Raw genomic sequence first — 25,724 nt, 5'->3', positions numbered from 1 at the left:
CCTCTTGGTGGCCATGGCGGCCATAACCATAGAATCAACTGTCAACTGCTTGGACCAGTGGGGCTGGTCTTCAGGTGTAGATAAAATTTTGTCTGGCCTCCGGGGGACAGGTTCTACGTTGTCCGGGACCTTCCAGGCACGCTGCACAATGAGTTTAACAAGGTCATCTGCCAGTGGGGTAACCCAGGAAGTAGATGGCTGGGCACGGAAGGCCTGCAAGAACACCGATTCCTCAGAAGAATGGTTAGAGGACTTCCAGTCTCCCCGCTGCTTGAGGATTTCGAGAATGTCTCCGAATGAGACGTCATCTGGGGGAGACCATGGGGACCCTTCCCCCTCATCACAATCAGTGTCTTTGGTGAAATATTCCTCCAGGGAATCAAGGTGCTTCCTCTTGCACCATTTCTTCCGGGGTGGCTCCTCAGTGGGATCTTCTAAGGAGGACTCCAGAGAAGGGGTTCTTGTGACGCCCATACCCGGGCTCCCAAAATAGAGGATTGGGAGAGGTGCATGCTGGGGGAGGGGGTTCTGATACCTTCAGAGTAAAGGACCCTCTCCATCACCTGAACAGCAGGCCTGCCCGAGGAGGGATGGGAGCCCGGAACCGGGAAGGACAGCCTCGGAACTGGGGTCACACCCCGCCCTGAGGAGTCCACCTCCAGGTGAGGAGCTCCGAGAGGACTGAAAGCCATCGGACCTGTGGACATAGATGGCGCCAGTGAGAAAATAGGCGCCAAGCTAGGTACCAAAGTACAGACGGTCCAAGCACTGCTCCGAGAGAGCATCGGCTCTACCGGAGCCAATGCAAGGGTGGTCGGTGTAGACAGGGGAAACACTGTTGTCGGAGCCGAGACAGTATGCACTGGAGTGGACACTGGTACCGAGATCTCCAGGATCTGGGTAGAGGCCGGAGGAGGATAAACAGGGGAAGATGTAGTAAGATTCCGAGCCAAGAGGGATGGAAGGTCTAGCTGGAATGGGCAATCCTCTAGCTGCCAGAAGTTGGTCCACAACCGGCACTAGATCTAATTGAGAAAAACTCCTAGTGGATCTAAAGGAGGCTGCTGAAGGAGAGTCAGGTCTTTCTAGAAAGAGGCTAAACCTTTGCCCCAAAAAAGGGTCGTAAGTTGGAGATTATCTTGTCCTTAGCAGGTATTCGAGTTTTGGAGCCGAAGAAACTGTCGGCACCGTGGCCGGGGATGGTGCTGAAGCAAATACAGTCATCGGAGCCAATGTCAGATCCAAGAATGGCATCGAAGTCAGTGGTGCCGAGGTTGGAACCGAAATAGGGGTGAATATCATGGATGGCACCGAGGGAGAAGATACAGAGCCTGGTGCCGAACAGGTCTGAGCCGAGGGCCCCGGCAAAGCACAGAGCCGACTCTGTTCCGTAACTGACGGACATGCAGGAACAGAGTGACTCCTTTTTTCCTTATGTTTTTTGGTCTTTGAAGGGGGTGAGACCTCCGGCCCAGATAGAGCCTCCGAAAAGGGTGTCTTGATTAAACCTTTTAAAATAAGTTTATTTTTACGTTCTGCCAGTGTATGATTACTAAAACTAGCACAAATGTCACAGTCACCTTTAATATGATCCACGCCCAAACAGTAGACACAACGAGCATGTGTATCAGAGTTAGGCATCTTACGCCCACACTTATCACAGCTTTTAAACCCCAACTTAGCTGTGTCTGACATAGTAAGGCAACAAGGCTATCCTATAGAAAAAACAAAATAAGGGAGAGAAAAAGATGAGAGAATACCAATGATGGTATTTAAGAAATACAAGTGGTAAGGAAGGGTCTGTCAAAGGCAGGAGAGAGGGACAGTACCTATAATGGTAGAAATTAAATTACCAAGGTAAAGGATAGGGAATAGAATTAGGCTATAGGTGACAGTGAGAAAAGGCTAAATTATTTTAACAATTTTGAAGAGAAACTGTCTTAAAAATATAAATTTTCTACTTAGCTTTGAGAGAGATGGCTAGCATGTCTGACTACGAGCACGGCAAATGAGATATGGAGTAACTAGGAGAGGGGCATTATTGGTAGGTTTTAGCTGAGAGTTTTTGGCTGGTGCGAGCTTGGAAATGGCCGTATCAGTTCCGAGGACGGAACAGAGGTCCTAACAGTAATTAATGAACAAAGATTTACAACATCAGGTGTAGGCTTACAAAATATTTGACTATGCAACATCTTGTTAGAAGCATTCATAGTGATAAGAAAATCAAGGAAATTGATTGAACTGCCATTTGCACTCACAATGAACTTTAAAAATCAGTACTTTCATTAAGGGCTGTCATAAAAGACAAAAAAAAAAAATCATTCCAACTTCCATTCCAAATAAACAATAAATCATCTTTATAGCAGCAATGAAATGTAACAAAATGGTACAAAGAATGTTGGACTAAAAACTCATGCTAAACCAGGCCATAACTAAATAGATTTATTTTATTTTACATTTGTTTACCGGGAAAGTCTGACTGGGCCAATGATCCATTTTCAGCAGAGGTCCAGGGAGAAAAGATCAGCACAAAGAATTTATACACGAGTTATTTAACAAGGAAGCATTTACACAAATGGACAAATTTTAACTGAAAGAGAAAAAAAACATGTTACATACCAGTACATGCATATTTAAGGTGATTAATACTGCATACTAGAGATAATTAATAAATACATATTTGAGACCTACATGGTTCCATGTATGAAAGTACGAGCAAGGAACATCACGTCTATAACACATTCATTGACAGCCTGAGTAATGAGCGACCTGGGAAGGAAAGCAGCAATTGTCAGTGTAGTGGAGCAGGGGAGAGAAGAATATCTGTAGCGCTAAGAAGTTTGAAGCTGACAGGCTTCTGATTATTTCACATGTACAGTGTAACTGGCAAAGAGATCTTATGATAGAATATAGACTAGCAACAATACTTGATAATAATTACAAAAAGAAAAGGGTGAAAAAAGGAGGTACTGGAAGTGTAGTGGTTAAAGTACAAAAGAAGAGAGAAAGCAAAAACAGAAAGAAAAGGAAAAGGTGGGTATCAGCATAAAGTAGGCTAGAGACAGAATAGGAGAGAGTCCTAGTGTGGAAGAGGTAGTGGACATTTTTTTCAGCCTGGCTTAGTACAGGACTAAAGCCAGTTGTTGGTAAGGTGTTACTTTAGAAGTTATTTAAATCTAGAAATACTGGTATTGTTTTGGCCGCGGTGGTGCAGCGGTAGCATTGTCGCCTCACAGCAAGAAGTTCTCCAGTTCGATTCTCGGCTAGAGCGCCTTCTGTGTGGAGTCTGCATGTCCTCCCCGCGGTCGAGTGGCATTCAAAAAACATGTGTGAATGGGCGTGCCTTCGTTGAAGGTTGGGCATCGAGCTGGCACCTCGGCACCATGAAAACCTACTGCCAATCATTAGCGGACCGGAGTTCCGCTGTGGTGACCCCTAACCAGGAAAAGCCGAAGGAACAACAACAACAACACTGAGTATTGTTTGGGGTATAGAATAGTACCTACCTATGAACCTATAAAGAAATTGTTAGCTAACACCAACTTTAAGAGCAAACAAACAGTATTAATTTGACTATTATGTAAAGAGGGAAACATATATAAATAAGAACGTACAAAATAGATGACAGTATCCCATGACTTGCAGGTAAAGACACAACATCAACAGTGATCACCATTGTCTCAGATCTAGAAAAACCGATAATTATGCAACAGATCCAAGCATACCCGGGAATCCTGAAAATAGAACTGCAACTGCTGCACAATGAGATTTAATACAGTGTCTAAATATACAGCAAGGAACTCTGTTTTACTGCGATGAGCAGACACTATGCATCTAAATGGAGGAATACTAGCATATTTATGAATTTTAGGAATTCCAAAAATAACACCTGTTTTTGGAGAATAATTTTTAAAACTTCATAAACATGATATTCTATATTAAATTTTTTTCTAAAGATATTGTGGCTGAAAAGATGTTTAAAAGAAAAATACATTTAATCCAACTTATACTGAATATCAGGCTTTAAATAATTTAACCCACAACACACAACTTCGTATTATGAGAGCCAATAAATGTAAGGGCATAATTCTTATAGACCGCGAGAAATGCAAGTGTATTACGTATAGGCTTTCTGATACCTGTTGTTACAACATAACTCCGAAATATTTGATGTTACAAAAATTTAGTTATGTTGATGCAGTGTTGCATAACTTATTAACACAAGAATATATAGCATATCATGTTTATGAATTTCATGATAACCATAAATGAAAGTACTGATTTTTTTAAAGTTCATTGTGAGTGCAAACGACAATTCTATCAAGTTTCTTGACTTGCTTTTCACTATGGATGTTGCTAACAAGATGTTCCATAGTCAAATATTTCATTATCTGCATTAATCCCACCTTCATGAAATAGAATATAATGCAAGGGCAACTTATTACAGTGAGTAGACTTGTAAGTAGAAATTAAGGTTTCAAAGATGAAACTAAAGTTATTCAAATGTTTGAAGGATGGGGTTATCCTAAACACTTATTAAAATCCGCAGTGAAACAATAAGCAAACGTGAAGAATTTTTTTCTCCTATTCTAATGAATGAATATAATACAAGACCACATACAGCAGTTAGTACATTAAATCGTTCATTTATTTTACCTATTTGTAAAGATATGATTGACATCAAGAATATCACATCGTCCAACTGGAATACAATTTTAGGTAGGATTTAGTGATGGTAATAGGCACTATCCCTAGCTATTCTTATAAGAAAAGTTTTACTTTATCCAGTTATTTTAACAAAGAGCATTTTTAATGACTGATGCAAACATGAGTGGATATTAAGTACATATAGCTGTCAGTCGTGTAAGATATGTTGTTACTTGTCAGATACTAAATCCATTTTTTATCCCGCATTGGCAAAACTCTGGTTGCTAATGGCAAATACCCATGCAAGTCCAAGGATGTTGTTTATCTGGCTCACTGTGTTTCCTGTTCAGCATATTACATTGGTAAAACTAATAGAATGTTAGCAGATCGTATTTATGAACATATATCAGCCACAAAAAAGAAAGACCTTAATAACGCATTAGCAAAATATGCATTAAATTGTAGTGCTTTCAGAAAGTTTGAGTTTTTCATATTGGACAAATTGCTAAATACAAGTCATGTGGGTGATTTATGTACCATGCTTGAATGCAAAGAAGCTAGTTGGCAACTTAGACTTGAAGCCGATAAATACCCAGGGTTAAATGAATCCATCAACGTTAAATGTTGTTGTTGTGTCTTTCGGCTTATCCTGGTTAGGGGTCGCCACAGCAGAACTCCAGTCCGCTAATGTTTGATAGAGGATTTTTACGTGCCGAGTTACCAGCACTGATGCACAACCTTCAACGAAGGCACGCCCATTCACGTATGCCTCCACACAGAAGACGCTCTAGCTGAGAATCGAATGGGACAACGTTTTGCTGTGAGGCGACAATGCTACCGCAGCACCACTACTGCGGGTAATCCATCAATGTTAAATGATTTTTTTAAATTGCTTTAAATTTGTTTTGACATAGTTTTAATACATATTACTTACTTATTTTAAATGCTGCTTTGGTATAGTGGTACGATGCTCTTGTTATATAAGAACCTTGTTTGTAAAGTCACATGGTCTGATAAAGTTCTGTTTGTACTGAAATAAAGAATGAAAGCTGTTGTTTACCACACATTTTGTTCTCTGTGGTTTTTCATGAATTGATCCTGACCAAGCATTTCTTCAGAGTACCAATGTACATACTTGTTTCAATCAAATGTTTACAGAACCGCCTGGAGAGATTCTGGACAGATGCACATGTATAGCATACATACATCTTTATAAACTATACGATACATACATTGAAATTCAAGGATGAACAATGACCTGAGTTTTCATAACCAGTACAACTTAGGGAAAGCTTTGATCGCCAAACACCACAGTGAGCTTCTCCTCTAGTTGTGTCTCCAAGTAAAATAACACAGTGAAAACTAGCCTAAAAGGAAGATTGTGTGAAAGAAGTGAACAATCATATCAAATATTTTACATTTGGAAGACCGGTGAAGAAACCAGACAGATGTAATAAAGAAGTGATCATGATACTAAAACCTGAAAAGTTGTGCCTTCTCTTTTCAATTTGTAAAAAATGGGTATTTTTTTATGTAAATATGAATGTCATGCTTAATATAAAATTATAAAATAATGAAATGTGAGCAATGGAAGCTACCTCACTGAATAAATGGGAAATAAAGATGTGCTATATCTAAATAAAAGAACTGGGAAATATCTTTAAATGTTAACACTCAACTACAATTAATGGCCTGTCGTGGTTCACTTACTAGAAACAATATGAGTAAACATCTCAAGATCCCATGGTGCTACTCTACCATTCAGTCCTCATATTTCAGCAAAACAAAATACTTCTCAGAAGTAGTCAAGCTGTAAAACTGAAATAAAATTAACAGACTAATGAAATCTCTCTAAGGGACAAAATCATTAACTGAGTGATTAAAGAATCTATGAACCTATTATAGTAGTTGCTGTTATATTCCATTCAGTCCTCATGTTTGACAAATAAGAGTTATAGGTACATACTTGATAACTAGCTATGCAAGAGCAGCCAAGGTCTGCACAGTATCCACTTTGGGGAAGGAAGGCTTGCATATTTGATACAGAAATGCAGACTGTTGGACATTTTATATAACAGGTATTCAATTAAATAATTAACTAGATGACATCATCATGAATTCTTTCAACAAATTCTTAAAGTCAAAGGCATATAAAAAGCATTTCTCTTACATATGACTTGTTCATTATGAAATTAATATTCCAAAACTGTCCAATCACAACTATATATAATTATATAGAACTTGTATTAAAACTTCAGTAAAAATCAATCAAGTTATACAAATCTGATATAAAAAACTAAAAGCTAATACTGTAAGGGTTTTACCTAACAAATGGTCACCTGTTTCTCAAAACAGGTTTAAGGGAAATTTTATCGTTCAGGCCCGGACCGACATGTGCCTTAAGTTTGACAATCCATTTAATCTCTGTTCTTTCTGTGTAGTTTCTGATATCTCCCCCTCTAAAACTGGGGTTATTCACCTGAAGAACCATAAATTTAAAGGTGTGATTAATATCTGTGGCAAGAACATGTTTGGATAAAGCATTATTACTAGACTGGATATGTATTTGGTAAAGGTGTTCTCGTATCCTGTCCCTGAACCTTCTAACAGTTTTACCTACATAGAAGGCAGGGCAGGAGTTACACATTGCCATGTAGACTACGTGTTCTGTGTAGCATGTAGCACTAACCTCAAACTGAAAACATTCAGTAGTAGTAGGATGGACAAACATATTATAAGTAGAAATATAAGAACAAAAAGGGCAGTTATCACATGGATATGTACCATTTCTACGTGGGCTACTACTAACGGCTTCCATTATGTTGGGATAACATAAAATTCTATGTAAATTCTTCTTATTTTTGAAAATGAACTGTGGATATTCACCAACAATATCTTTAATTAATGGATCTGCAGTCAGCATCCTCCAATGTTTAGAGATGATCTCTCTGACTTCATTGAAGTCATGCATATAAATCATAGAGAATTTCTGTTTAGTCCCTACATTTTGATTTATTCCTCCATTATTATGAGGGCTGGAATATACGGTTGCACCACGATCCGAGAAGTATGGGATAGCCCTATCACTTCTATGTTGTTCTACACTTTGGTAACAACTGTGTATTTCATTTATATTATAGGATCTAGCTAGCAATCTTTCTTTAAGGTCAGGTTGGATTCAACCTGGAGGCCCTAATGGCCTGCCCTTTAATAATATTATTAAAAACAAACCTCGGGTGCATACTCCTTCTGTGTAAAAGGGTATTCCTGTAACAGGATTTCCTATGCACACCAGTACTGAGTTCACCATTGTCTAGTCTCTCTATATGCACATCCAAAAAATTAATACTATAGATAGACTCATTCATGGTAAATTTTAAATAGTTCGTAAGTGAATTGATTTCATTAAAGAAAATGTACAACTCACTTTTGCTGCCCGTCCACAAAAGAAAGAGGCCATTTACAAATAGTTTGTAAAAAATTACAAAATTCTGGAAACTATGCAATGAAAATAAATACTCCTCTTCCCACATAGCCATCACCAAGTTGGCATAGCTATTGGCACAAGATGTGCCCATAACTACGCCATCTCTCTGAATTAATATGTCATTATTGAATACAAAGATATTATTTTCTAACACTGTCCCAAGCAGTAAACATAACAGGTCTACTTTAACAGGTGTAAATTCTGTGTATTGTGTGAGATATCTATGTATTTTACCAATACCTTCCTGGTTGGGAATGACCGTAAACAATGATTTAACATCAAAAGTTACTAGCAAAAATAGAAGGGTGTCTTCTATAGAATCCATTTTAGCATAGTGGTCCATTAAGAACTGTTTTGTATCTTTGAGAATGAATTGGTTCTTATCAACTACAGGTCTCAAGTTCTTTTCAATGTAAACTGAGATAGATTCAGTGACTCAGCCCTTACCAGCAACTATGGGTCTCATCAGTGGATTGGTTGGGTCTTTATGTATCTTAGGTAGACCTTGTATGACAGGTATTAATGGATTCTCAACTCAGAAAAAAATTGAACAATTCTACATTAATGATTTCACTTTTCTTTAAATCTTCTAATGTATTATAAACTCTCAAAACATGACTGTAAACATCTTCCAGCAAAATAGGTGTATAGAATTTCCTATCATCAAGCATTTCATGCATTAAACTAGTATAACCATGCATATCCATTACTACTACAGGCCCGCCTTTGTCGGCTGGCCTGATAATAATATTCTTGTCATTTTTTTAATCTATTTTAATGCTGATTTCTGCTTACATGTTAAATTACCCTTCTTATATTCATAAGAATGATTACATAAATTATATGCATCTTCTTCAACCATTTTACTAAATGCATCTAATAAAGGATGATGGTTGGGAATAAATGTGCTAGGTTTTAAGAAACGTCTAGCTTCTAAATTAGTGTCTTCATTCTTGAACAATAGTTTCAATTGTACATTACGAACAAACAGTTTGGTATCTAAACTTATATCTGTCATATCACTTTTAGTGGAAGGTATGAATGATAAGCCCTTATTCAACAGTTCAATTTCATCTTCATCAAGGGGTCTATGTGAAATATTCCACATTATGTTGGTGTTAATTTCTCCCACATTTTCTTCAAGGTAGGTCCCCTCTGTTCTCCACCTGAAGCTTTCCTTTTCTGCCTCCCTCTGCTCATGGAACGACTCCTTCCCCTGCGGGAGGGGTCGCTGATTGGGAAAGGGGGGGGGGATGTATCAAACTAGAACTACTAGTAGAGGGCATTACCTTTCTCCTGACTACTGGTTCAGTATTTGCTGTTGCAGTCAAATGACTACTAGAGTATACACTGATTATATCTGAATCTATATTACTAGACTGACTGTTCTTGCTACAGTCAGTACCAGCACCAGCATGAGTGCGGACTACTGGTATATCACATACATTTGTTAGGCTAGCCAAAGAAACATTATCAGTATTAACAGTAAATCCAGTATTATCAGAATTATTATTGCTTGTATTGCTCATTGCATTTCCCTACATGTGATCCTCTCCCCGTACCCCGAAGCACAGAAGGTACTTTTGCTGGATCTCTTCATGGAAACCATACCACCTACTGTGCCGCTTGAGTGCATGCACCCGCTCCATCCCTCTGGGAGAGGTTAGTGGACAACACCTTTTAGTCATCTCCCTCCTTGCCTCCTTCAGTGTCAGGGTGACTAATCAACCTTAGTCATTAATGTTGCTGTCAGGGCTACACCCCTCTGCACCACGGACCTAGGCTGTCTATAATTATTATTTACTATGTATGATACATTTTAATCCAGTTACACAGTCTGTGTTCAGTTTAAATGTTTATTTTAATTATTTTCGAATTACTGTTATTAAAGTTCTATGTTTAGTAATAATGCTAAACACTTGCTTGTAAAATGTGCACTATCATTCATCCCCATGTATGCATTCATTTGAAAATGTCAACTCTGTTATTTTTTTGTCTACTGTTGTAGGTGCAGCGGTTAGCGTTGCCACGTCACAGCAAGAGGTTCTCCGGTTCAATTCTCGGCAGGGGTGCCTTCTGTGCGGAGTCTGCATGTCCTCTCTGTGGTCACGTAGGTTTCCTCCGGGTGCTCTGGTTTCCTCCCACATCCCAAAGACATGTTGTAGGTGGATTGGACACTCCAAATTGGCCATAGGTGTGAGTGTGTGTGCCTTCTGGGGTAGGTTGGGCACCGGGCTGGCACCTTGGCACCGTAAAACTCCACTGCCAATCATGAGCTGACAGGTGATCTGCTGTGGCGACCCCTAACTGGGAAAAAGCCGAAAGAAGAAGTCTCCTGGTGAGAGCCTGAAAAAGTACATTGGGATCACAGTTGTATCCCCTTAGCAAATTAGAAACCAAAACAAACAATAATAAAAATGTACATCACTGAACTCAATATGCTTGATTTCACTGGGTTTTGTACTTTCAGTTTCAAATATGATAGTGCTATACACACAGCGTGTCAAACACCTTGATCAAGAAGGATTTCAAGCACAAGTTCCACTATATGCTATGTATGAACGACTGCTGCACTAACAAAATTACTCCACTGCACAAATAGTTATATGATTCAAAAAATACAAAGTCAAAGAGCTATAAACAGATAAAATAAATTCCAGGATACTTACCTTCGGCGTCTTCTCCCTTGTCAGTGCAATAAACCACAGACAGTGCCATTATAATAGGCAATCCCAATTCTCCGAGATGATGTTTTTGGCTATTTTCATTCCTGGAGCCCCATCGGTAACCAGCGTGCCCCCAAGTGGTAGGGCGCAATTTTTTCTCACTCCACATTATTGCTGCCTTCTGTGAATACAGTAATAAATCACACTCATGCCGCCCCCCAGTGGCTGCCCTTATTATCGGTAACGACTTAGACTGAAGCCGGGACAGACACGCAGGTGTAGTCCAATGCACAAGAAAAGTAAATGTTAAACGAGTATAGTAGCGATGGAACTTCTGACGCCATCCTAGAATAGCTGGTACACGTATCAGCATACTGGCTTTCAGTTGACCTTCCACTTAACAATTATCAACACCCTCATCGGTTAGTCCATAACATGCTTTAGATGTACTTTTTAAAGATGGTAACCTATAGGCAAATAATTGTAGTACGCAGACGTAAAATATTAAGAGGTCACAAATATTGCTGGGATTTGTAGTATGTTCAAGTTAACTTAAAATGTGATGGGGGTAGGGAGGCTCCAGCAGTATGTCGTTTCCAGTTTTGTTTGTAAGTGGTATACGAGTTCTACGTTTGTTGTTTATTTCTTAATTACAATTTCGTTGCACTGGTTGCAAACAGCAACTCTGTTGTGGCCCGTAATGTTGCTGGCTGTTGGTTGATAGGCTACAAATAGAAAGACTACGACTCCCAAAATCCCCAGCTTTTGCTAGACCCAAGGTTTCAGTAATACTGAAGAGCGGAGTCGCGTGCCACCACAGGTTATCGAAATAATTGCAGTGCTGTTTCGCCAGGCTGTAAGTGCTACCCGAATCTTTCCATCCATGTGTTAGTGTATGCGCTATATCCTCATTGGTTTATTTATCTAGATTTGATTAGGACAGGTTCAGCCCAGACAAATGACGTATGTAATCTCAAGCGTTACTTTATGTGTTTTTATTTACTCAGTGTTTACCTCGGAAAACAAATTCAAATAAGTATATATTTATGTAGATATGTTAAATAGTGTAGAGCACCAAGCCAAACACGACGTACCTCTTGCGAAGCCCTGTAAACAATAACGAATTATGAAAAAACAAAGCATTTCCAACAAATTACCATAACTGTATTGTTGCCTCCTTTTCAAATACCCCAAATTAGAATTTTTTATGCTCGCGAGATTTTGCAGGACAAAATACCTCCAACGGAAAAAAAAAAAACAAAATTCATTTTTCCTAGAATAAAAGCTCACTGTTATGGAATTTGAGCATACCTCTCAAGCTCTTAGTGCAAGAAATCTGGACAAAGCCCAACAAAATGGGGGGCAAAGGCCCAAAAACAGGGACATAAAAATTCCTGACTCTAGACTCTCCTTGGTACAAGCTTATCTACTTCCAAGACTTTTCTATGCTACTCCAAGCCTTACAAACCTCCAGTCTTCCTTAAATACTAAGCTGAAACAGGCATATAATAAAATCGCAAAATTTACTGCAAACCTTCCCATAGCTGGCCTTAGGCATAGGCCAACTAGCCGGCCGCCTAGGGCGCCGCTTTAGTAGGGGCACTTTTCCAGTATTTATTTGGTGTAGGTAGACCAGGATGGGGGCACTGAGTGGTGTGGTGGGGGTGCCATGATGGCCTTTTGCCTAGGGCACCACTTGACCTAAGGTCGCTCCTGCCACATACCTCTCACCACTGTGTGGCACAAAAGAACCTACAGTGGCTTGAATTCCCCCATCAACCTCAACTTTCACAACTCCACATAACACTTCTTATTCAACAAACCATCAGCCTGCCCCACCATATTCAATCTTGTGTCTTACTACACTCCCTCCGCGGCCACTCCATAGCACAGACCAACTTCTTCTACAGATATACAAACCCAATAAAACCATTGGTAAAGTATTAATATTCAGCATCTCATATTTGGAACAAACTTCCACTAAACATAATAAGCATTATATACTCCAATAGTTTCAAAAAAGAACTAAAAAAATTATCTAGCTAAATCATTCATATGCCCTTGTCATGACCCCACATAAACCCTTACCTCTTCCATCTCCTCCTAATTTCTTGCTTTACTGCATTTACCTGCAAACTCTTTCATGATAATAAGGCTTAAACAACTTTACCCCAATTTCTTATATAATAAATCGAGTTGCTGGCTACTGAGACTTGTCTGCATATATCAACTGGACACAAGCTGATTTAGGTATATTTTCTGCACTTATTTAAGATTTGAGTGAGTAAATATTGTGTGTCTTGGATTCAGTAAATATTGTGTCTCTGAATCTCTGCAGTTAGCCATCTGAGCTCACTGAAAGTTGTTAGACTGCTTTGAAATTCCTTTGTTAGTGTTAATTAGCTTGGGGGTTTCTGCTAGCATTAAAATCTGTGTTGGTTACATTTCTAGTAATCATTTTAAATCGAGTTGCTGGCTACTGAGACTTGTCTGCATATATCAACTGGACACAAGCTGATTTAAGTAAATTTTCTGCACTTATTTAAGATTTGAGTGAGTAAATATTGTGTGTCTTGGATTCAGTAAATATTGTGTCTCTGAATCTCTGCAATTAGTTCCCCACCCACCTCTCTGTTTCTTGTTGTGGTGTTAATCTTGGTGGCATTGGAATTGCCCGCCCCTGCTGTAAATCTCTTTTTGCACACTCCTGCTGGACCCATCTCACTCGCTCACTCATCTGAGTACCGTGATATCATATTTTGATTTTGGATACTCTTACCAGTCCCATCTCCTCTGCAATGTACAGGGAGAGCACTTGGGAAGGGCATTCCCCTATAGTATCTTAATCTGCTCTGCTTCCTCCATCTCAAAAAAAAAAAAAAAAATTTGCACTTCATCTGCCTTACTGTATTTGTGTTTCTTCCTACTTTATTACCTTATTTTGCTTTTGCCTCTTTTAAAAGTACTCAATTAAATTTATTCTGCTGCCTTTATTACTGCTTGTTAGTAGCCCAATTAAATTGTAACTGTTATTCTAAGGCCCTTGGTTTAAGCACTTGGGCTTCAAACCAGTTGTTTTACATTAAGAAGGTTTGTGGTCTGCACTGTTGTGGCAGGACAGGTAGCGTACATCCTTCTAAGTTGGAAACTGCTGATTGAAGGCTCAGTGTCTGTTATTCTAAAAGTGTATTAGTTCTAGGTTAAGGACTTGGGCTTCAGGCCAGTTATTTTACATTAAGAAGGTTTGTGGTCTGCACTCTTGTGGAAGGAGAGGCTAGATTCTGCCTTTCTGAGCTGGGAATTTCTGGTTAAAGGCTTATTGTGCATGCTTACTTCATCTGTTTCTTTCTGAAATCAGTACGCCTTGTTTGCTGTAGCATAGACTAGATTCAGGCCGGCTGGATCTAGCTTTGTTTGTATGACTTGTGCACTGACCCAGGCCGTCTTTTTTGGAGAAGGTTTCTCTGTACCCTAGTGGCAGGACTGTGCAGTTAGAACTTGTCTGATTGAAGACTGCTGGAAAAGGGCTCAGTTTTAAGCTTTTTAACTGGTTAATTGGGTAAAGTGTTGTTTTGATTGTATCTGCTCTATTTTCTGGAAATATCTATATATATATATATATATATATATATATATATATATATATACTTGTTTCTCGCCTTTCTGAACTAGTATAGTCCAGTTTTCATGTTATTGCTGAATCCAGGGCTGTGTTACAAGTTTCTGTGTTGCCATACCTTACTTGGATAGAATGAAGTTTCTCTGTTCACCTGTGAGAGAGGGGAGCTTTGAGCAGGCTATCTGTCCCTGGAGGAGTGGTTTCAGCCCAGAAGGTAGTAGTTTATTGGCCTTTTTGGGCCAATTTTGATTGTATCTGCTCTATTTTCTGAAAAAAAAAATGATATACTTGTTTTCCACCTTTCTGAACTAGTATAGTCCAGTTTTCAGGTTATTGCTGAATCCAGGGCTGTGTTACAAGTTTCTGTGTTGCCATTACCTTACTTGGATAGAAGGAAGTTTCTCTGTTCACCTGTGAGAGAGGGGAGCTTTGTGCAGCCTATCTGTCCCTGGAGGAGTGGTTTCAGCCCAGAAGTTAGTAGTTTATTGGCCATTTTGGGCTAATTTCTATCTCTTTCACTTCCTTGCTATAAAAACCTCATTTGCACAGTTTTTACGCTTGTATTCTGCTCAGCAAGTGCCTTCCAGGTGTTCTGCAGAATCTACAGCAGCAGAGAGACAAAAGAGTGACTTTGGAGTGATTAAGTATCACTTTTCTGCTTTTCTTGCTGTCTTAACTAATTCCGCCTAAACGCCAGTTTTTTTTTTTTAGCGAATCTGTGATTTAAAAAGTTTGCTATTGTATACAACTCCGCACAGCTCCTCATGGTGTCCTGCAGAGTGATACAAGCAACAGAGAGACCCAAGAGAGACTTTTCCAGATTTAAGTATTTTTTCTCTGTTTTTTGCTCCGACTGCCTTTTCCCGCCTAAAAAGCGAATTTCTAACTGATCTGTGCTTTAAAAAGTTTAAATTGCATTTGCCTTCTGCTTTTTACAGTTGTTTGCACTTGTTTTACATCAATTTAAGTCATTTTTGTATTGTATAACTGTTGTAGGCTAAACACCAAAGTGAGCTAGCCTGTTTATAGCATTTACAGTGTTTTCTGTGTGTTTTTCTGCTGTTTCCTGAAAAAAACAAACCAAAAAAAATTCTCTTTTCCCGCCTTTGTTGAACTAGATTAGTCCAGATTTCAGGTTTTGCTGAATTCCGGACTGCGGTATAGTTTCCTGTATTGCCCATATCCTTACTTGGATAGGAGGAAGCCTCTCTGTTCACCAGTGAGAGTGGGGAGCTTTGAGTAGGCTATCTGTCCCTGGAGGAGTGGTCTCAGCCCTGAAACTAGTAGCTTATTGGCCGTTTTGGGTCAATTCCTATCTCTTTCAGTTTCCCTGCTTTAAAACCCACATTTGCGTGGTTTTGCGCCAGTATACAACTCAGCACAGCTCCTCGTGGTGTCCTGCAGAGTGATACAGGCAACAGAGAGACCCAAGAGAGACTTTTCCAGATTTAAGTATTTTTTCTCTGTTTTTTTTTCTCCGACTGCCTTTTCCCGCCTAAAAAGCGAATTTCTAACTGATCTGTGCTTCAAAAAGTTTAAATTGCATTTGCCTTCTGCTTTTTACAGTTTTTGCACTTGTTTTATATCAATTTAAGTCATTTTTGTATTGTATAACTGTTGAAGGCTACACACTAAAGTGCGCTAGCCTGTTTATAGCATTTACAGTATTTTCTGTGTGTTTTTCTGCTGTTTCCTGAAAAAAAAAAAATTCTCTTTTCCCGCCTTTGCTGAACTAGATTAGTCCAGATTTCAGGTTTTGCTGAATTCCGGACTGTGGTATAGTTTCCTGTGTTGCCCATATCCTTACTTGGATAGGAGGAAGCTTCTCTGTTCACCAGTGAGAGTGGGGAGCTTTGAGCAGCCTATCTGTCCCTGGAGGAGTGGTCTCAGCCCTGAAACTAGTAGCTTATTGGCCGTTCAATTCCTAATCTATTTCAGTTTCCCTGCTTTAAAACCCGCATTTGCGCGGTTTTGCGCCAGTATACAACTCCGCACAGCTCCTTGTGGTGTCCTGCGGAGTGATACAGGCAACAGAGAGACCCAAGAGGACTTTTCCAGATTTAAGTATTTTTTTTCTCTGTTTTTTTGCTCTGACTGCCTTTTCCCGCCTAAAAAGTGAATTTCTAACTGATCTGTGCTTTAAAAAGTTTAAATTGCATTTGCCTTCTGCTTTTTACAGTTTTTGCACTTGTTTTTTATCAATTTGTCATTTTTGTATTGTATAACTGTTGTAGGCTACACACTAAAGTGCGCTAGCCTGTTTATAGCATTTACAGTATTTTCTGTGTGTTTTCCGCTGTTTCCTGAAAAAAACAAAAAAAACCCAAAAAAATATGCTCTTTTCCCACCGTTGCTGAACTAGATTAGTCCAGATTTCAGGTTTTGCTGAATTCCGGACTATGGTATAGTTTCCCGTGTTGCCCATATCCTTACTTGGATAGGAGGAAGCTTCTCTGTTCACCAGTGAGAGTGGGGAGCTTTGAGCAGCCTATCTGTCCCTGGAGGAGTGGTCTCAGCCCTGAAACTAGTAGCTTATTGGCCGCTCTGGGTCAATTCCTATCTCTTTCAGTTTCCCTGCTTTAGAACCCGCATTTGTGTGGTTTTGCACGATTTTGCGCATAGCGCAGCATCGGGCAACGCCGCTTAAACGAGTTTAAACTATTCCCGGCTCCACAAAGTCTGCTCTTCACTTTTTCCCCTTAGAACTGTTCTAAATCTCAAAGTAAGCACTCTATTTTCATTCTAAAGCCCTGCAGTTGCTCGCATAAGTAATCTTATAAGTAAGCACTAATAAACTAAGGCACTACACCCTCTTATACTCCCTTTAAGTACTTGGCTCCCTATTGGCCCTTTTTGATCAGTCAAAAAGTAGTTCCTTATACTATTCTGGCATGTCCAAAAGTCAGTTTTGGGTTTACTCTCCAGTCCAGCTGGTGAATCTGGGAATCTTATGGCAATGTTACAAATGCCTTATGTACACAGACCACCCTCTCCTCCTCCCAACAAGCTCAAATATATGTGAGAGATGCAACTATATAGCCAAACTGGAGGCTGAGCTCTCTCAACTCAATACTGGCGCAGTCAGTCAGGAGGAGAAGGTAACCACACACACCACAAATCCAGTCTCACATAGACCTATCGCAACAGAAAACCAAACACATAAACACACAAAAACATATTCGGAGGCTCTAAATAAAAATCTGCCCAAGCAGCAGAGACCTCCAAAGCAGACATCCAAGAAACAGCTACCCCACAGCAATACCCATTATCACATAGTTCACAAAGTCAGTGTGCCACACAGTCACAGCCCTTAAGGCTAAACAACACACCTAATACACTTGTAATAGGTGACCCTATTGTCAGACACACTGAAGTCCCACTCACCAGGCTGAACAAGGAGAAGGTTACTGTAAGCTGCCTGTCGGGTGCCAGGATATGCCACATAACACAAGCACTCAGGTCACTCCAAAGCAAGTACAAATATTACTCCATCATTGTCCATGCTGATGTGAATGACCTGACACGTACCTCCCTGGACTACATGAAAAGAGACATAGTGGAGCTCTCTGATCATGTATCCCAGGCCGGTATGGTATGACCCTGACCTTGATTAGCATCTTACCCTCACCAAGAATGATGCCACAGTATAAAGACAAAATGATCAATTTTAACAATTGGCTAAAGTATTGGTGTCATTCAAAGGGGGTTCAGTGTCTGTCAGCCTGGGATGACATGCTCGACAAGCCACGTTGCTTCACTAGGCATGGCTTGCACCTGTCATCCCTGGGCTTTCGAATACTGGCTAAGGCTCTTGCCATCCCCATAGTGCCTTTTTTAGGCAAGGCTCAAAAGACAAACCCACCTCCATAGACAACACAAAGAAAAAGAAACTAAGGGTAATGCTGCTCAATGCCAGAAGTCTAAACCTCAAGATGCACGCACTTGAGGCTCTCCTCAGTATGGAGAATATCGATATCTGTGCAGTAACAGAAACCTGGTTCAAGACTCCCGAGAGCACCCCAGCACTACTAGGTTATACCTCGTACCATGCTTTTTGGCCCCAAAACTCAGACCGAACCACAAAAGGAGGGGGAGTATCCATATTCATCAAAGATACCCACACCTCCAGGTTAGTGGCACTGCATGAAGCATCGGAGACCATCCATGTGCAACTAACAGTGGGCAAAACTGCCTTTCAGTTTGTAGCCTGCTACAGACCACCCTCCCAAACTCAGGAACCCCACTCAGCTTTCCTGAGAACACTGGAGAATATGAAGGTCTCTCCAAACACCATTATATTGGGTGACTTCAACTACCCAAACATAGACTGGGAGCACTACTCAAGCCCCAACATCCTCACCCAACGGTTCCTAGAATTTATAAACTCAAATGCTATGGAACAACTGGTCACCACTCCCACAAGAGGGGAAAACATATTGGACCTGATCATCACCAACATGGGGACTCTATGTTCCATACCATAGGTATACCCCTCATTGGTAAGATCTGACCATAAATTAATCTCACTGGACATTCATATTCAGTCGCCACCCCCAGCCAAGGAAACCACGGTGAAGAACTTGTCAAAAGCAAACTTCACACTTCTCAAAACTGAGGTGGAATCCTTCAAAGCCCCTGGCCCAGTGGAAAATACGGCCCAAACCACAGAATCCTTTACAAACACTTTCTATGGATACCTACAGGAGTGCATGGATTATGCTATCCCAAATAAAACCAAGACTCATTCCTCCAAAGGCAGGAGACCTGTCTGGTGGACCCCATCCATAAATAAGCTATACAACAGAAGGAGGAAGCTACTACATGATAGAGCAAAATCCCAAAAAGGGAAGGCATCTCTGATCAGTACTAACAAGAAACTACGATCCCTCATAAAATCATCTAAGGCCAGCTTCGAAAGAAAAATTGCACAAGATGCTAAAGATAATCACAAGGCCTTCTTTAGTTATGTCAGGAACCTGGCTGGCAACTTCCAGATATTAGTTCAAAATGACAAAAAATACACTGAACCCACAGACATTGCCAACATCCTGGCAGACAGGTTCAGTGCAAACTTCTCCCCCCCTTCCCCCCAAAAAAAGCAAATGTCTATCCCAACAGAGTGTAGCCTCCCTGACATCACAGATGCACAGGTGAGAGCTGCCCTCTCCAAAGCAAAAAACACAGCATCAATGGGACCGGACGGTGTTCCGGGCTGCGTCTTACACGAATTCCAAAAAGAACTGAGCCCTCACATAAAGTCACTGTTCAATCTCAGCCTTACTACAGGATATGTACCCAAGGAATGGCGTACAGCAACAGTGGTCCCACTCCACAAAGGTGGTGCCACAACGGACCCCGGAAACTATCGCCCTATAAGCCTGACTAGCCTGGTCTGCAAAGCTGTGGAGCGTATCATCATGAAACTCATAAACAAAGACAATGGGAACCTCCAAACACTGGATCCTACCCAATTCGGCTTTGTTAAGGGCAGATCTTGCCTCTTGAACCTGGTCGACTTCTTTGAAACAGTCACCAAGGCCATAGATGAAGGTAAGGTAGTCCACACAGCCTACCTGGACCTCGCAAAAGCCTTCGACACAATACCCCACTCGGGCATCATAAATAGGCTCACCAGCTTAAATATCGACCCCTATGTCACAAGATGGGTTGCAAACTGGCTCAGGGATAGAACCCACATGGTCAGAATTGCAGGTGCCATGTCAGACTCTAAACCAGTTACAAGTGGCATCCCACAAAGCTCAGTCCTGGGACCTCTCTTGTTCGGTATATATATATTTCTCTGAGGTACAGGCTAACATGGGAGGACTATGGCTCACCAAGTTCGCAGATGACTGCAAACTGGGTGCCATAATCAACTCGCCGACTGACACAAGCATTCTCCAAAAGGGTCTCACAGAGATGGATAACTGGTGCCAGAGCCATGGCCTAAAGCTAAATGCCTAAAAGTACATAGTCATCCCCTTTGGGAAAAACAAAGTGCCCACAAATTACCACATAGGTGTTAATCCATTAAGTATGGAAGAAGTAATTAGGGATTTGGGAGACCCAAGTAGATAGCAATCTCTCCTTTGACAATCACGTTGCCAAAGTGGTTAGAAAGACCTTCTATATAGCCCACCTTATCATGAAAGGGTTAACATCTAGATTAAGAGAGGTCATTGTGCCCCTCTACTCATCACTCATCAGGCCCGTAATTGAATACAATGCCCCATTTGGGATGTACCTTACCCGACACCTGCAGCAACTGGAAAGACCCCAAAAGTACCTCACCAAGAGGATCAAGGGACTCAAACAGATGCCCTACGCAGTTAGGCTAAAGAAACTTCAGCTCTACTCAGTTGCTTACCGCCTACTCAGAGGCGATCTGTGCCTGACGTATAAAGCCATGTCCAACCCAGAATTAATGGACATGCTCCACCTCAGGAAATTTAAATCCCTTAGAGCTACACGCTCCAGGGACTTAAACCTCTGCACAGAAATAAATAGGACATGCTGGAGGGACAGATTCATATCCCAGAGGCTACCCTCACTCTGGAACAAAATCCCAATCCATGTTAGGCAGAGTCCCTCAATGACCATCTTCAAGAGAAATCTTGACAAGTGGATGGGAGATCGTAGGTTTACCCCTGGGATCTCTTCTGTGTCCCTACTAGACAGAGGCACAGTAAACTAACCTCAAAAGGGCTATCTTCTGTGACCTACTATACAGAGGCACAGTCAACTAATCTAAAAGGGTGGCGAAAGCCAAACACACTCTGGCTAGGCTTATAAATGCCCTAGGGCAGATAGTCTAGTATCAACCTCTGAATCTATGAACATGTATAAAGTTATTTCTTAGGATCATAGGAGGTCACTAGGCTATTGGCCCTGAGGCCCTTATAAGCCTAGCCAAGAGTTTAGACCATGTTTAGACAAGTCAACACCCAGAGCCCCTGTCCAGCAGGGACACAGGTGAAATCCCAGGAGTGCATTTTCTGTTTCCCATCCAATTATTCAGGTTGCGCTTAAAAAGGGACAATGAGGTACTCTGCTTGACTTGGAGAATGAGTCTGTTCCACAAATGGGGGAGTCTCTGGGACACAAATCTGTCCTGCCAACAAGGCCTATTGATATCACAGACCAGGTTGAGGTCACACGTATGGGTTGCTCGAGTGGAACTTGATTTGCGGATATGCAGCAGTCCTATCAAGGCGGGGTCTGAGTTTGCTTTGTATGCCAGACAGAGGTCACCTCTGAGGAGTCTGTATGAAACTGAGTAGAGAGACAGGCCTTTTAGCCTGTCTGTGTAGGGTACGTTTGAGGCCTTGGATTCTCCTGGTGAGGAACCATCTGTAGTCTCTCCAACTGCTGCATGTGCTTTGCGAGGTACATGCCAAAGGGGGCGTTGTACTCAATAATTGGCCTTATAAGGGAAGAATACAGGGATCTTATGATCTCTTTGTCTGTGGATGAGATACCCTTACTTATGAGGTGGGCCATGTAGAAAGCTTTCCGTACAATTGGAGCAACATGGTGGTCAAAAGTCAGGTTGCTATCAACCTGGGTGCCCAAATCCCTCACTACTGATTCTGTACTTAGGACATTGTTATTAATATGATAATATGTGGGGACGTCACTCTCCCCAAAGGGGATGATGATGCATTTTTTGGCATTCAGCTTGAGGCCATGTTTCTGGCACCAGTCATTTGTTTGGGTGAGACCCTCTGGGAGGACGTCCACATCATTTGGAGAATTGGATGACTGCACCCAACTTGCAGTCATCTGCAAACTTGGTCAGCCATAGCCCACTGGTTTTGGCCTGCACCTCAGAGAACTATATCCCGATTAACAGAGGCCCCAAGACCGATCCCTGGGGTACGCCGCTCATTAAGGGTCTACTGCTTGAGGTGGCTTCCCCTATTTTGATTAGGTGGGTTCTATCAGTGAGCCAGTTTGCTACCCATCTGGTAACATATGGATTGAGGCCTAGTTGAGAGAGTTTATCTACTATGCCCGAGTGGGGAATAGTGTCGAAGGCTTTGGCCAGGTCAAGGTAGGTGGTGTGCACCATCTTCCCCTCGTCCATGGCTTTGGTGACTGTCTCAAAGAAATCGACCAGATTTAGTAGACCTAACCTCCCCTTGACAAAGCCAAACTGTGTGGGGTTGAGTGTTTGGAGGTTGCCAATGTCCCTGTTAATGAGGTCCATGATAATCCATTCCATGGCCTTGCAGATCAGCCTAGCTAGGCTGATGGGTCTATAATTTTCTGGATCAGTGGACGCTCCATCTTTGTGTAAAGGGATGACACTGGCTGTCCTCCACTCAGCTGGGACAAAGCCGGTACTCAAGCTTTGGTTGAATAAGGTGCTTAACAGTGCTGCAAGTTTATGCCTGAGTTCATGTAGGATGCAGCCTGGATGTTATTGGATTTCATGGAGGCTGTATTTTTTGCACTTGAGAGGCCAGTGATGACCTGTTCCCTAGAGATAAGGGGTGGGGAGCAGGTACTGGGGATGTCCTGATTTACTGATAGGGGGGACAGAGGGGAGAAGGTTTTGCTGAATCTGTCAGGCAGTAGATTGGCTATATCTACAGCATTTGTGTATGTGGTGTCCTTGACCACCAGTTCTGAACAGACCTGGGTGTTTCCTTTGAGACTGTGGACATGTGAAGAAGGCCTTATGATTGTCTATAGTAGATTCTTTTTTAGATTTCTTAAATTTGTAAACTGTTATATCTTGTCATTGTTCGTTTTTTGTCTCTTTGTTTATTTTTCCTTTGCTTATTTTTTTATATGAGTGTACAAATATTTGGAGCTTTTCTCCTTGGGTTTTCACTGAAAATGGGCTTGAGCTCAGTTGGAAAAACCTAGTTAACAAATGTCAAAAAATAAATATTTAAAAAATTTCTCTTATAAACTTAGAAAGTCGCTACAATAACAGGGTTTCTTTTAACATACATTTTCTAAACTATTTGAAGTCTGAAACTCATATGTATGTCATTATTTAGTGACTTCAATCCTCAGATCATCCAAGTGATTTGCCAAAAAAACATACATTTTGTGAGGAACAGACCAACAATATGAACAGAAAATCTAGACATTCTGCAAAAATCTGGACAGTTGAGAGGTATGACTGAGTTGTTTCAAACGGGTCTGTGTTATATATTCAAAGCTTCAAAATTTCGAACCTCATATGTTCGACAACATATGAGTGAAACTTGAAACCTCAATATATAATAAAAAAGTAAAAAAAAAAAAACTTACCTTAAGGCTCTGAGCAGGGGGGCAAGCTGCCCTGCACCCCCCACACCCCCTACTTAAATATACCAACTCAGAGACCGCACTTCAGTGCAGAAAAGGGAAATTTTCCTATTCTGCGCATATGGAGCCATTGTCTTTCACCTTTGAACTTCGATCATATGGTGTTGACCATATGACATTCAAACTTTGAAACGTTCAGCAGTTTAATAGGGACCCTTTCAAACATAGGTGATACATTTTCTGCGGAAATTGCAGGACATTTGTCATTGTTCGTGGGTTTTTTTTTTCAGAACACAATGGCCAAAATCATACCTCTCAACCGTCCAGATTTTTGCTTCATATTTTTGGTCTGTTCCTTATAAAATCTGTGGTTTTCTGGCAGATCACTGCAGACTGAAGTCACTAAATAATGAAGTACACATGAGTTTCAGGCTTCATATTCTTTAGAAAATGCATGCTAATACAAATCCTGTTATTTTAACAAACTTAAAAGAGCAGTATTTCAAATCTGACCATATTTTGGGGTCCCTTCCCCCATTAATTTAGGTTTTGATCATATTTCTTGAACTAAGAGGTTTAGAGGTATGGCCAGATAAGGACTGGCCTGCACAAAGAGGGACAGGTGATAACTTTACATAAAGCAGAGTTATAAAAACAGATAAAGATATCACTAAGGTTTACTAACACAGGTAAAGAAATACCAAACAGAAACAAACATAATTAACATTAAAAATACATTACTCAGTCAAAATTAATGTAAAGAATAGAATGGATGAACACTGTAGATCAATATGTGTGTACACCTTTAAGAAGCTTTCTAGGGGCTTGCCTAAGTGTATAAATACTGAGCATGTGCGAGGCTGACTGCCATTTTGTAGTAAGCTGTTGAGATGTAAGTATGCTTGTCTGTCAGTTAATCAGTTTGTTTATATTTTGTACTGCTGCTATCCATCCTGATGTGTTTTTGTAATAAAGCATGTAAATGAACTACCCCGCCTGTTCGTCTTTAATGGGAACCAAGACGAGCGACAAACATGTTTTCCTTTGAAATAAGTAGGTACAAGGATGGACCGAAAGAGATTAGAGAATGATAGGAAAGAAATAGACACAAATAATTATAGACTCATCAGCTTCACCAGCCTTTTATGCAAAGCCATGCAGATCTCATTTGTTCAGATAAAGGCAACTTAACTGATGTAGACCCCAGTCAGCTTTGTTATGTAAAAGGCAGTCCTGTCTCCTGAATTGTAGTAAGCTTCTTTAAAACTGTTAGACTCTGAACAATGGTCACTTCTTATATGCCACCTCTTTCAACTTGGCCAAGGCTTTTAACATTATTCCCTTTGCTAGTATTACTGAAATATTAGACAAACACTGTGTAAACCCTATATTGTCTGCTGGATTGCAAATTGGCTGTCCAACAGACACTAAGATGTGAAAGTTGCTGGTACCTTGTTTAGGCATAAAATTCTAACTAGTGGACTACCACAGGGATCATTTCTGGGCTGTGTCCAGTTTGGCATTCGCTTTGTTTATATTCACTTATTAGCCTAGAAGAGAGGCTGACCAAGTTTACTGATGACTGCAAGCTGGGCACTGTTATCCACTCTTCCACTAATATTAAACATATCCAGCAAGAGCTGAAGTATGCACATACCTGGTGTGTTGAAAATGGTCTTAATTTAAATGCAGAAAAGTGCAGTATAGTAGCATTCGGCAAAAAAAGCTGCTTCTGCCTCATATGTTATAAATGGTACTGTTCTTCAGATTGGCATGCATATAAAATATCTGTGTACTTAATGTGGGCTGCTATCTCATCTGATCATCACATTTCCACCATAGTCATGGAATCCTAAATCCTCAGTTAATTTCCAGGGGATATTTTCAGGGTCCTTGTATCGGTAAACATATTGTGTTCATTTCTTATGTGATCCTTTTCACCCAGATTGTGCCTGCAAATGGTCCACTGAGATCAGTGCACTGCTCCAGAAAACAAATATAAATAAAATGAGTAAATAAGATCTAAAGAAGTCATGTTACC

General features: G+C 40.7%; 1 protein-coding gene across 1 annotated transcript in view; it reads right to left on the bottom strand.

The window, feature by feature from the left end:
* The window catches only part of CLPB (caseinolytic mitochondrial matrix peptidase chaperone subunit B), a 2,847,862-nt gene extending 2,836,270 nt beyond the window's left edge, over positions 1 to 11,592 (bottom strand). Inside the window, exon 1 of the mRNA XM_044073023.1 lies at positions 10,804 to 11,592. Coding sequence (XP_043928958.1) covers positions 10,804 to 11,173 — 370 coding nt within the window. The 5' untranslated portion in view covers positions 11,174 to 11,592. The remainder of the gene's footprint in view (positions 1 to 10,803) is intronic.
* Between the last annotated feature and the right edge of the window lie 14,132 nt (positions 11,593 to 25,724).

This window comes from Protopterus annectens, chromosome 5.part1 (assembly GCF_019279795.1).
Source record: "Protopterus annectens isolate FY-2018-M chromosome 5.part1, PAN1.0, whole genome shotgun sequence".
Classification (NCBI taxonomy): Eukaryota; Metazoa; Chordata; order Ceratodontiformes; family Protopteridae; genus Protopterus; species Protopterus annectens.
Note: the sequence above shows the minus strand (reverse complement) of the source record. Positions and strands in the feature narration are given on the sequence as shown.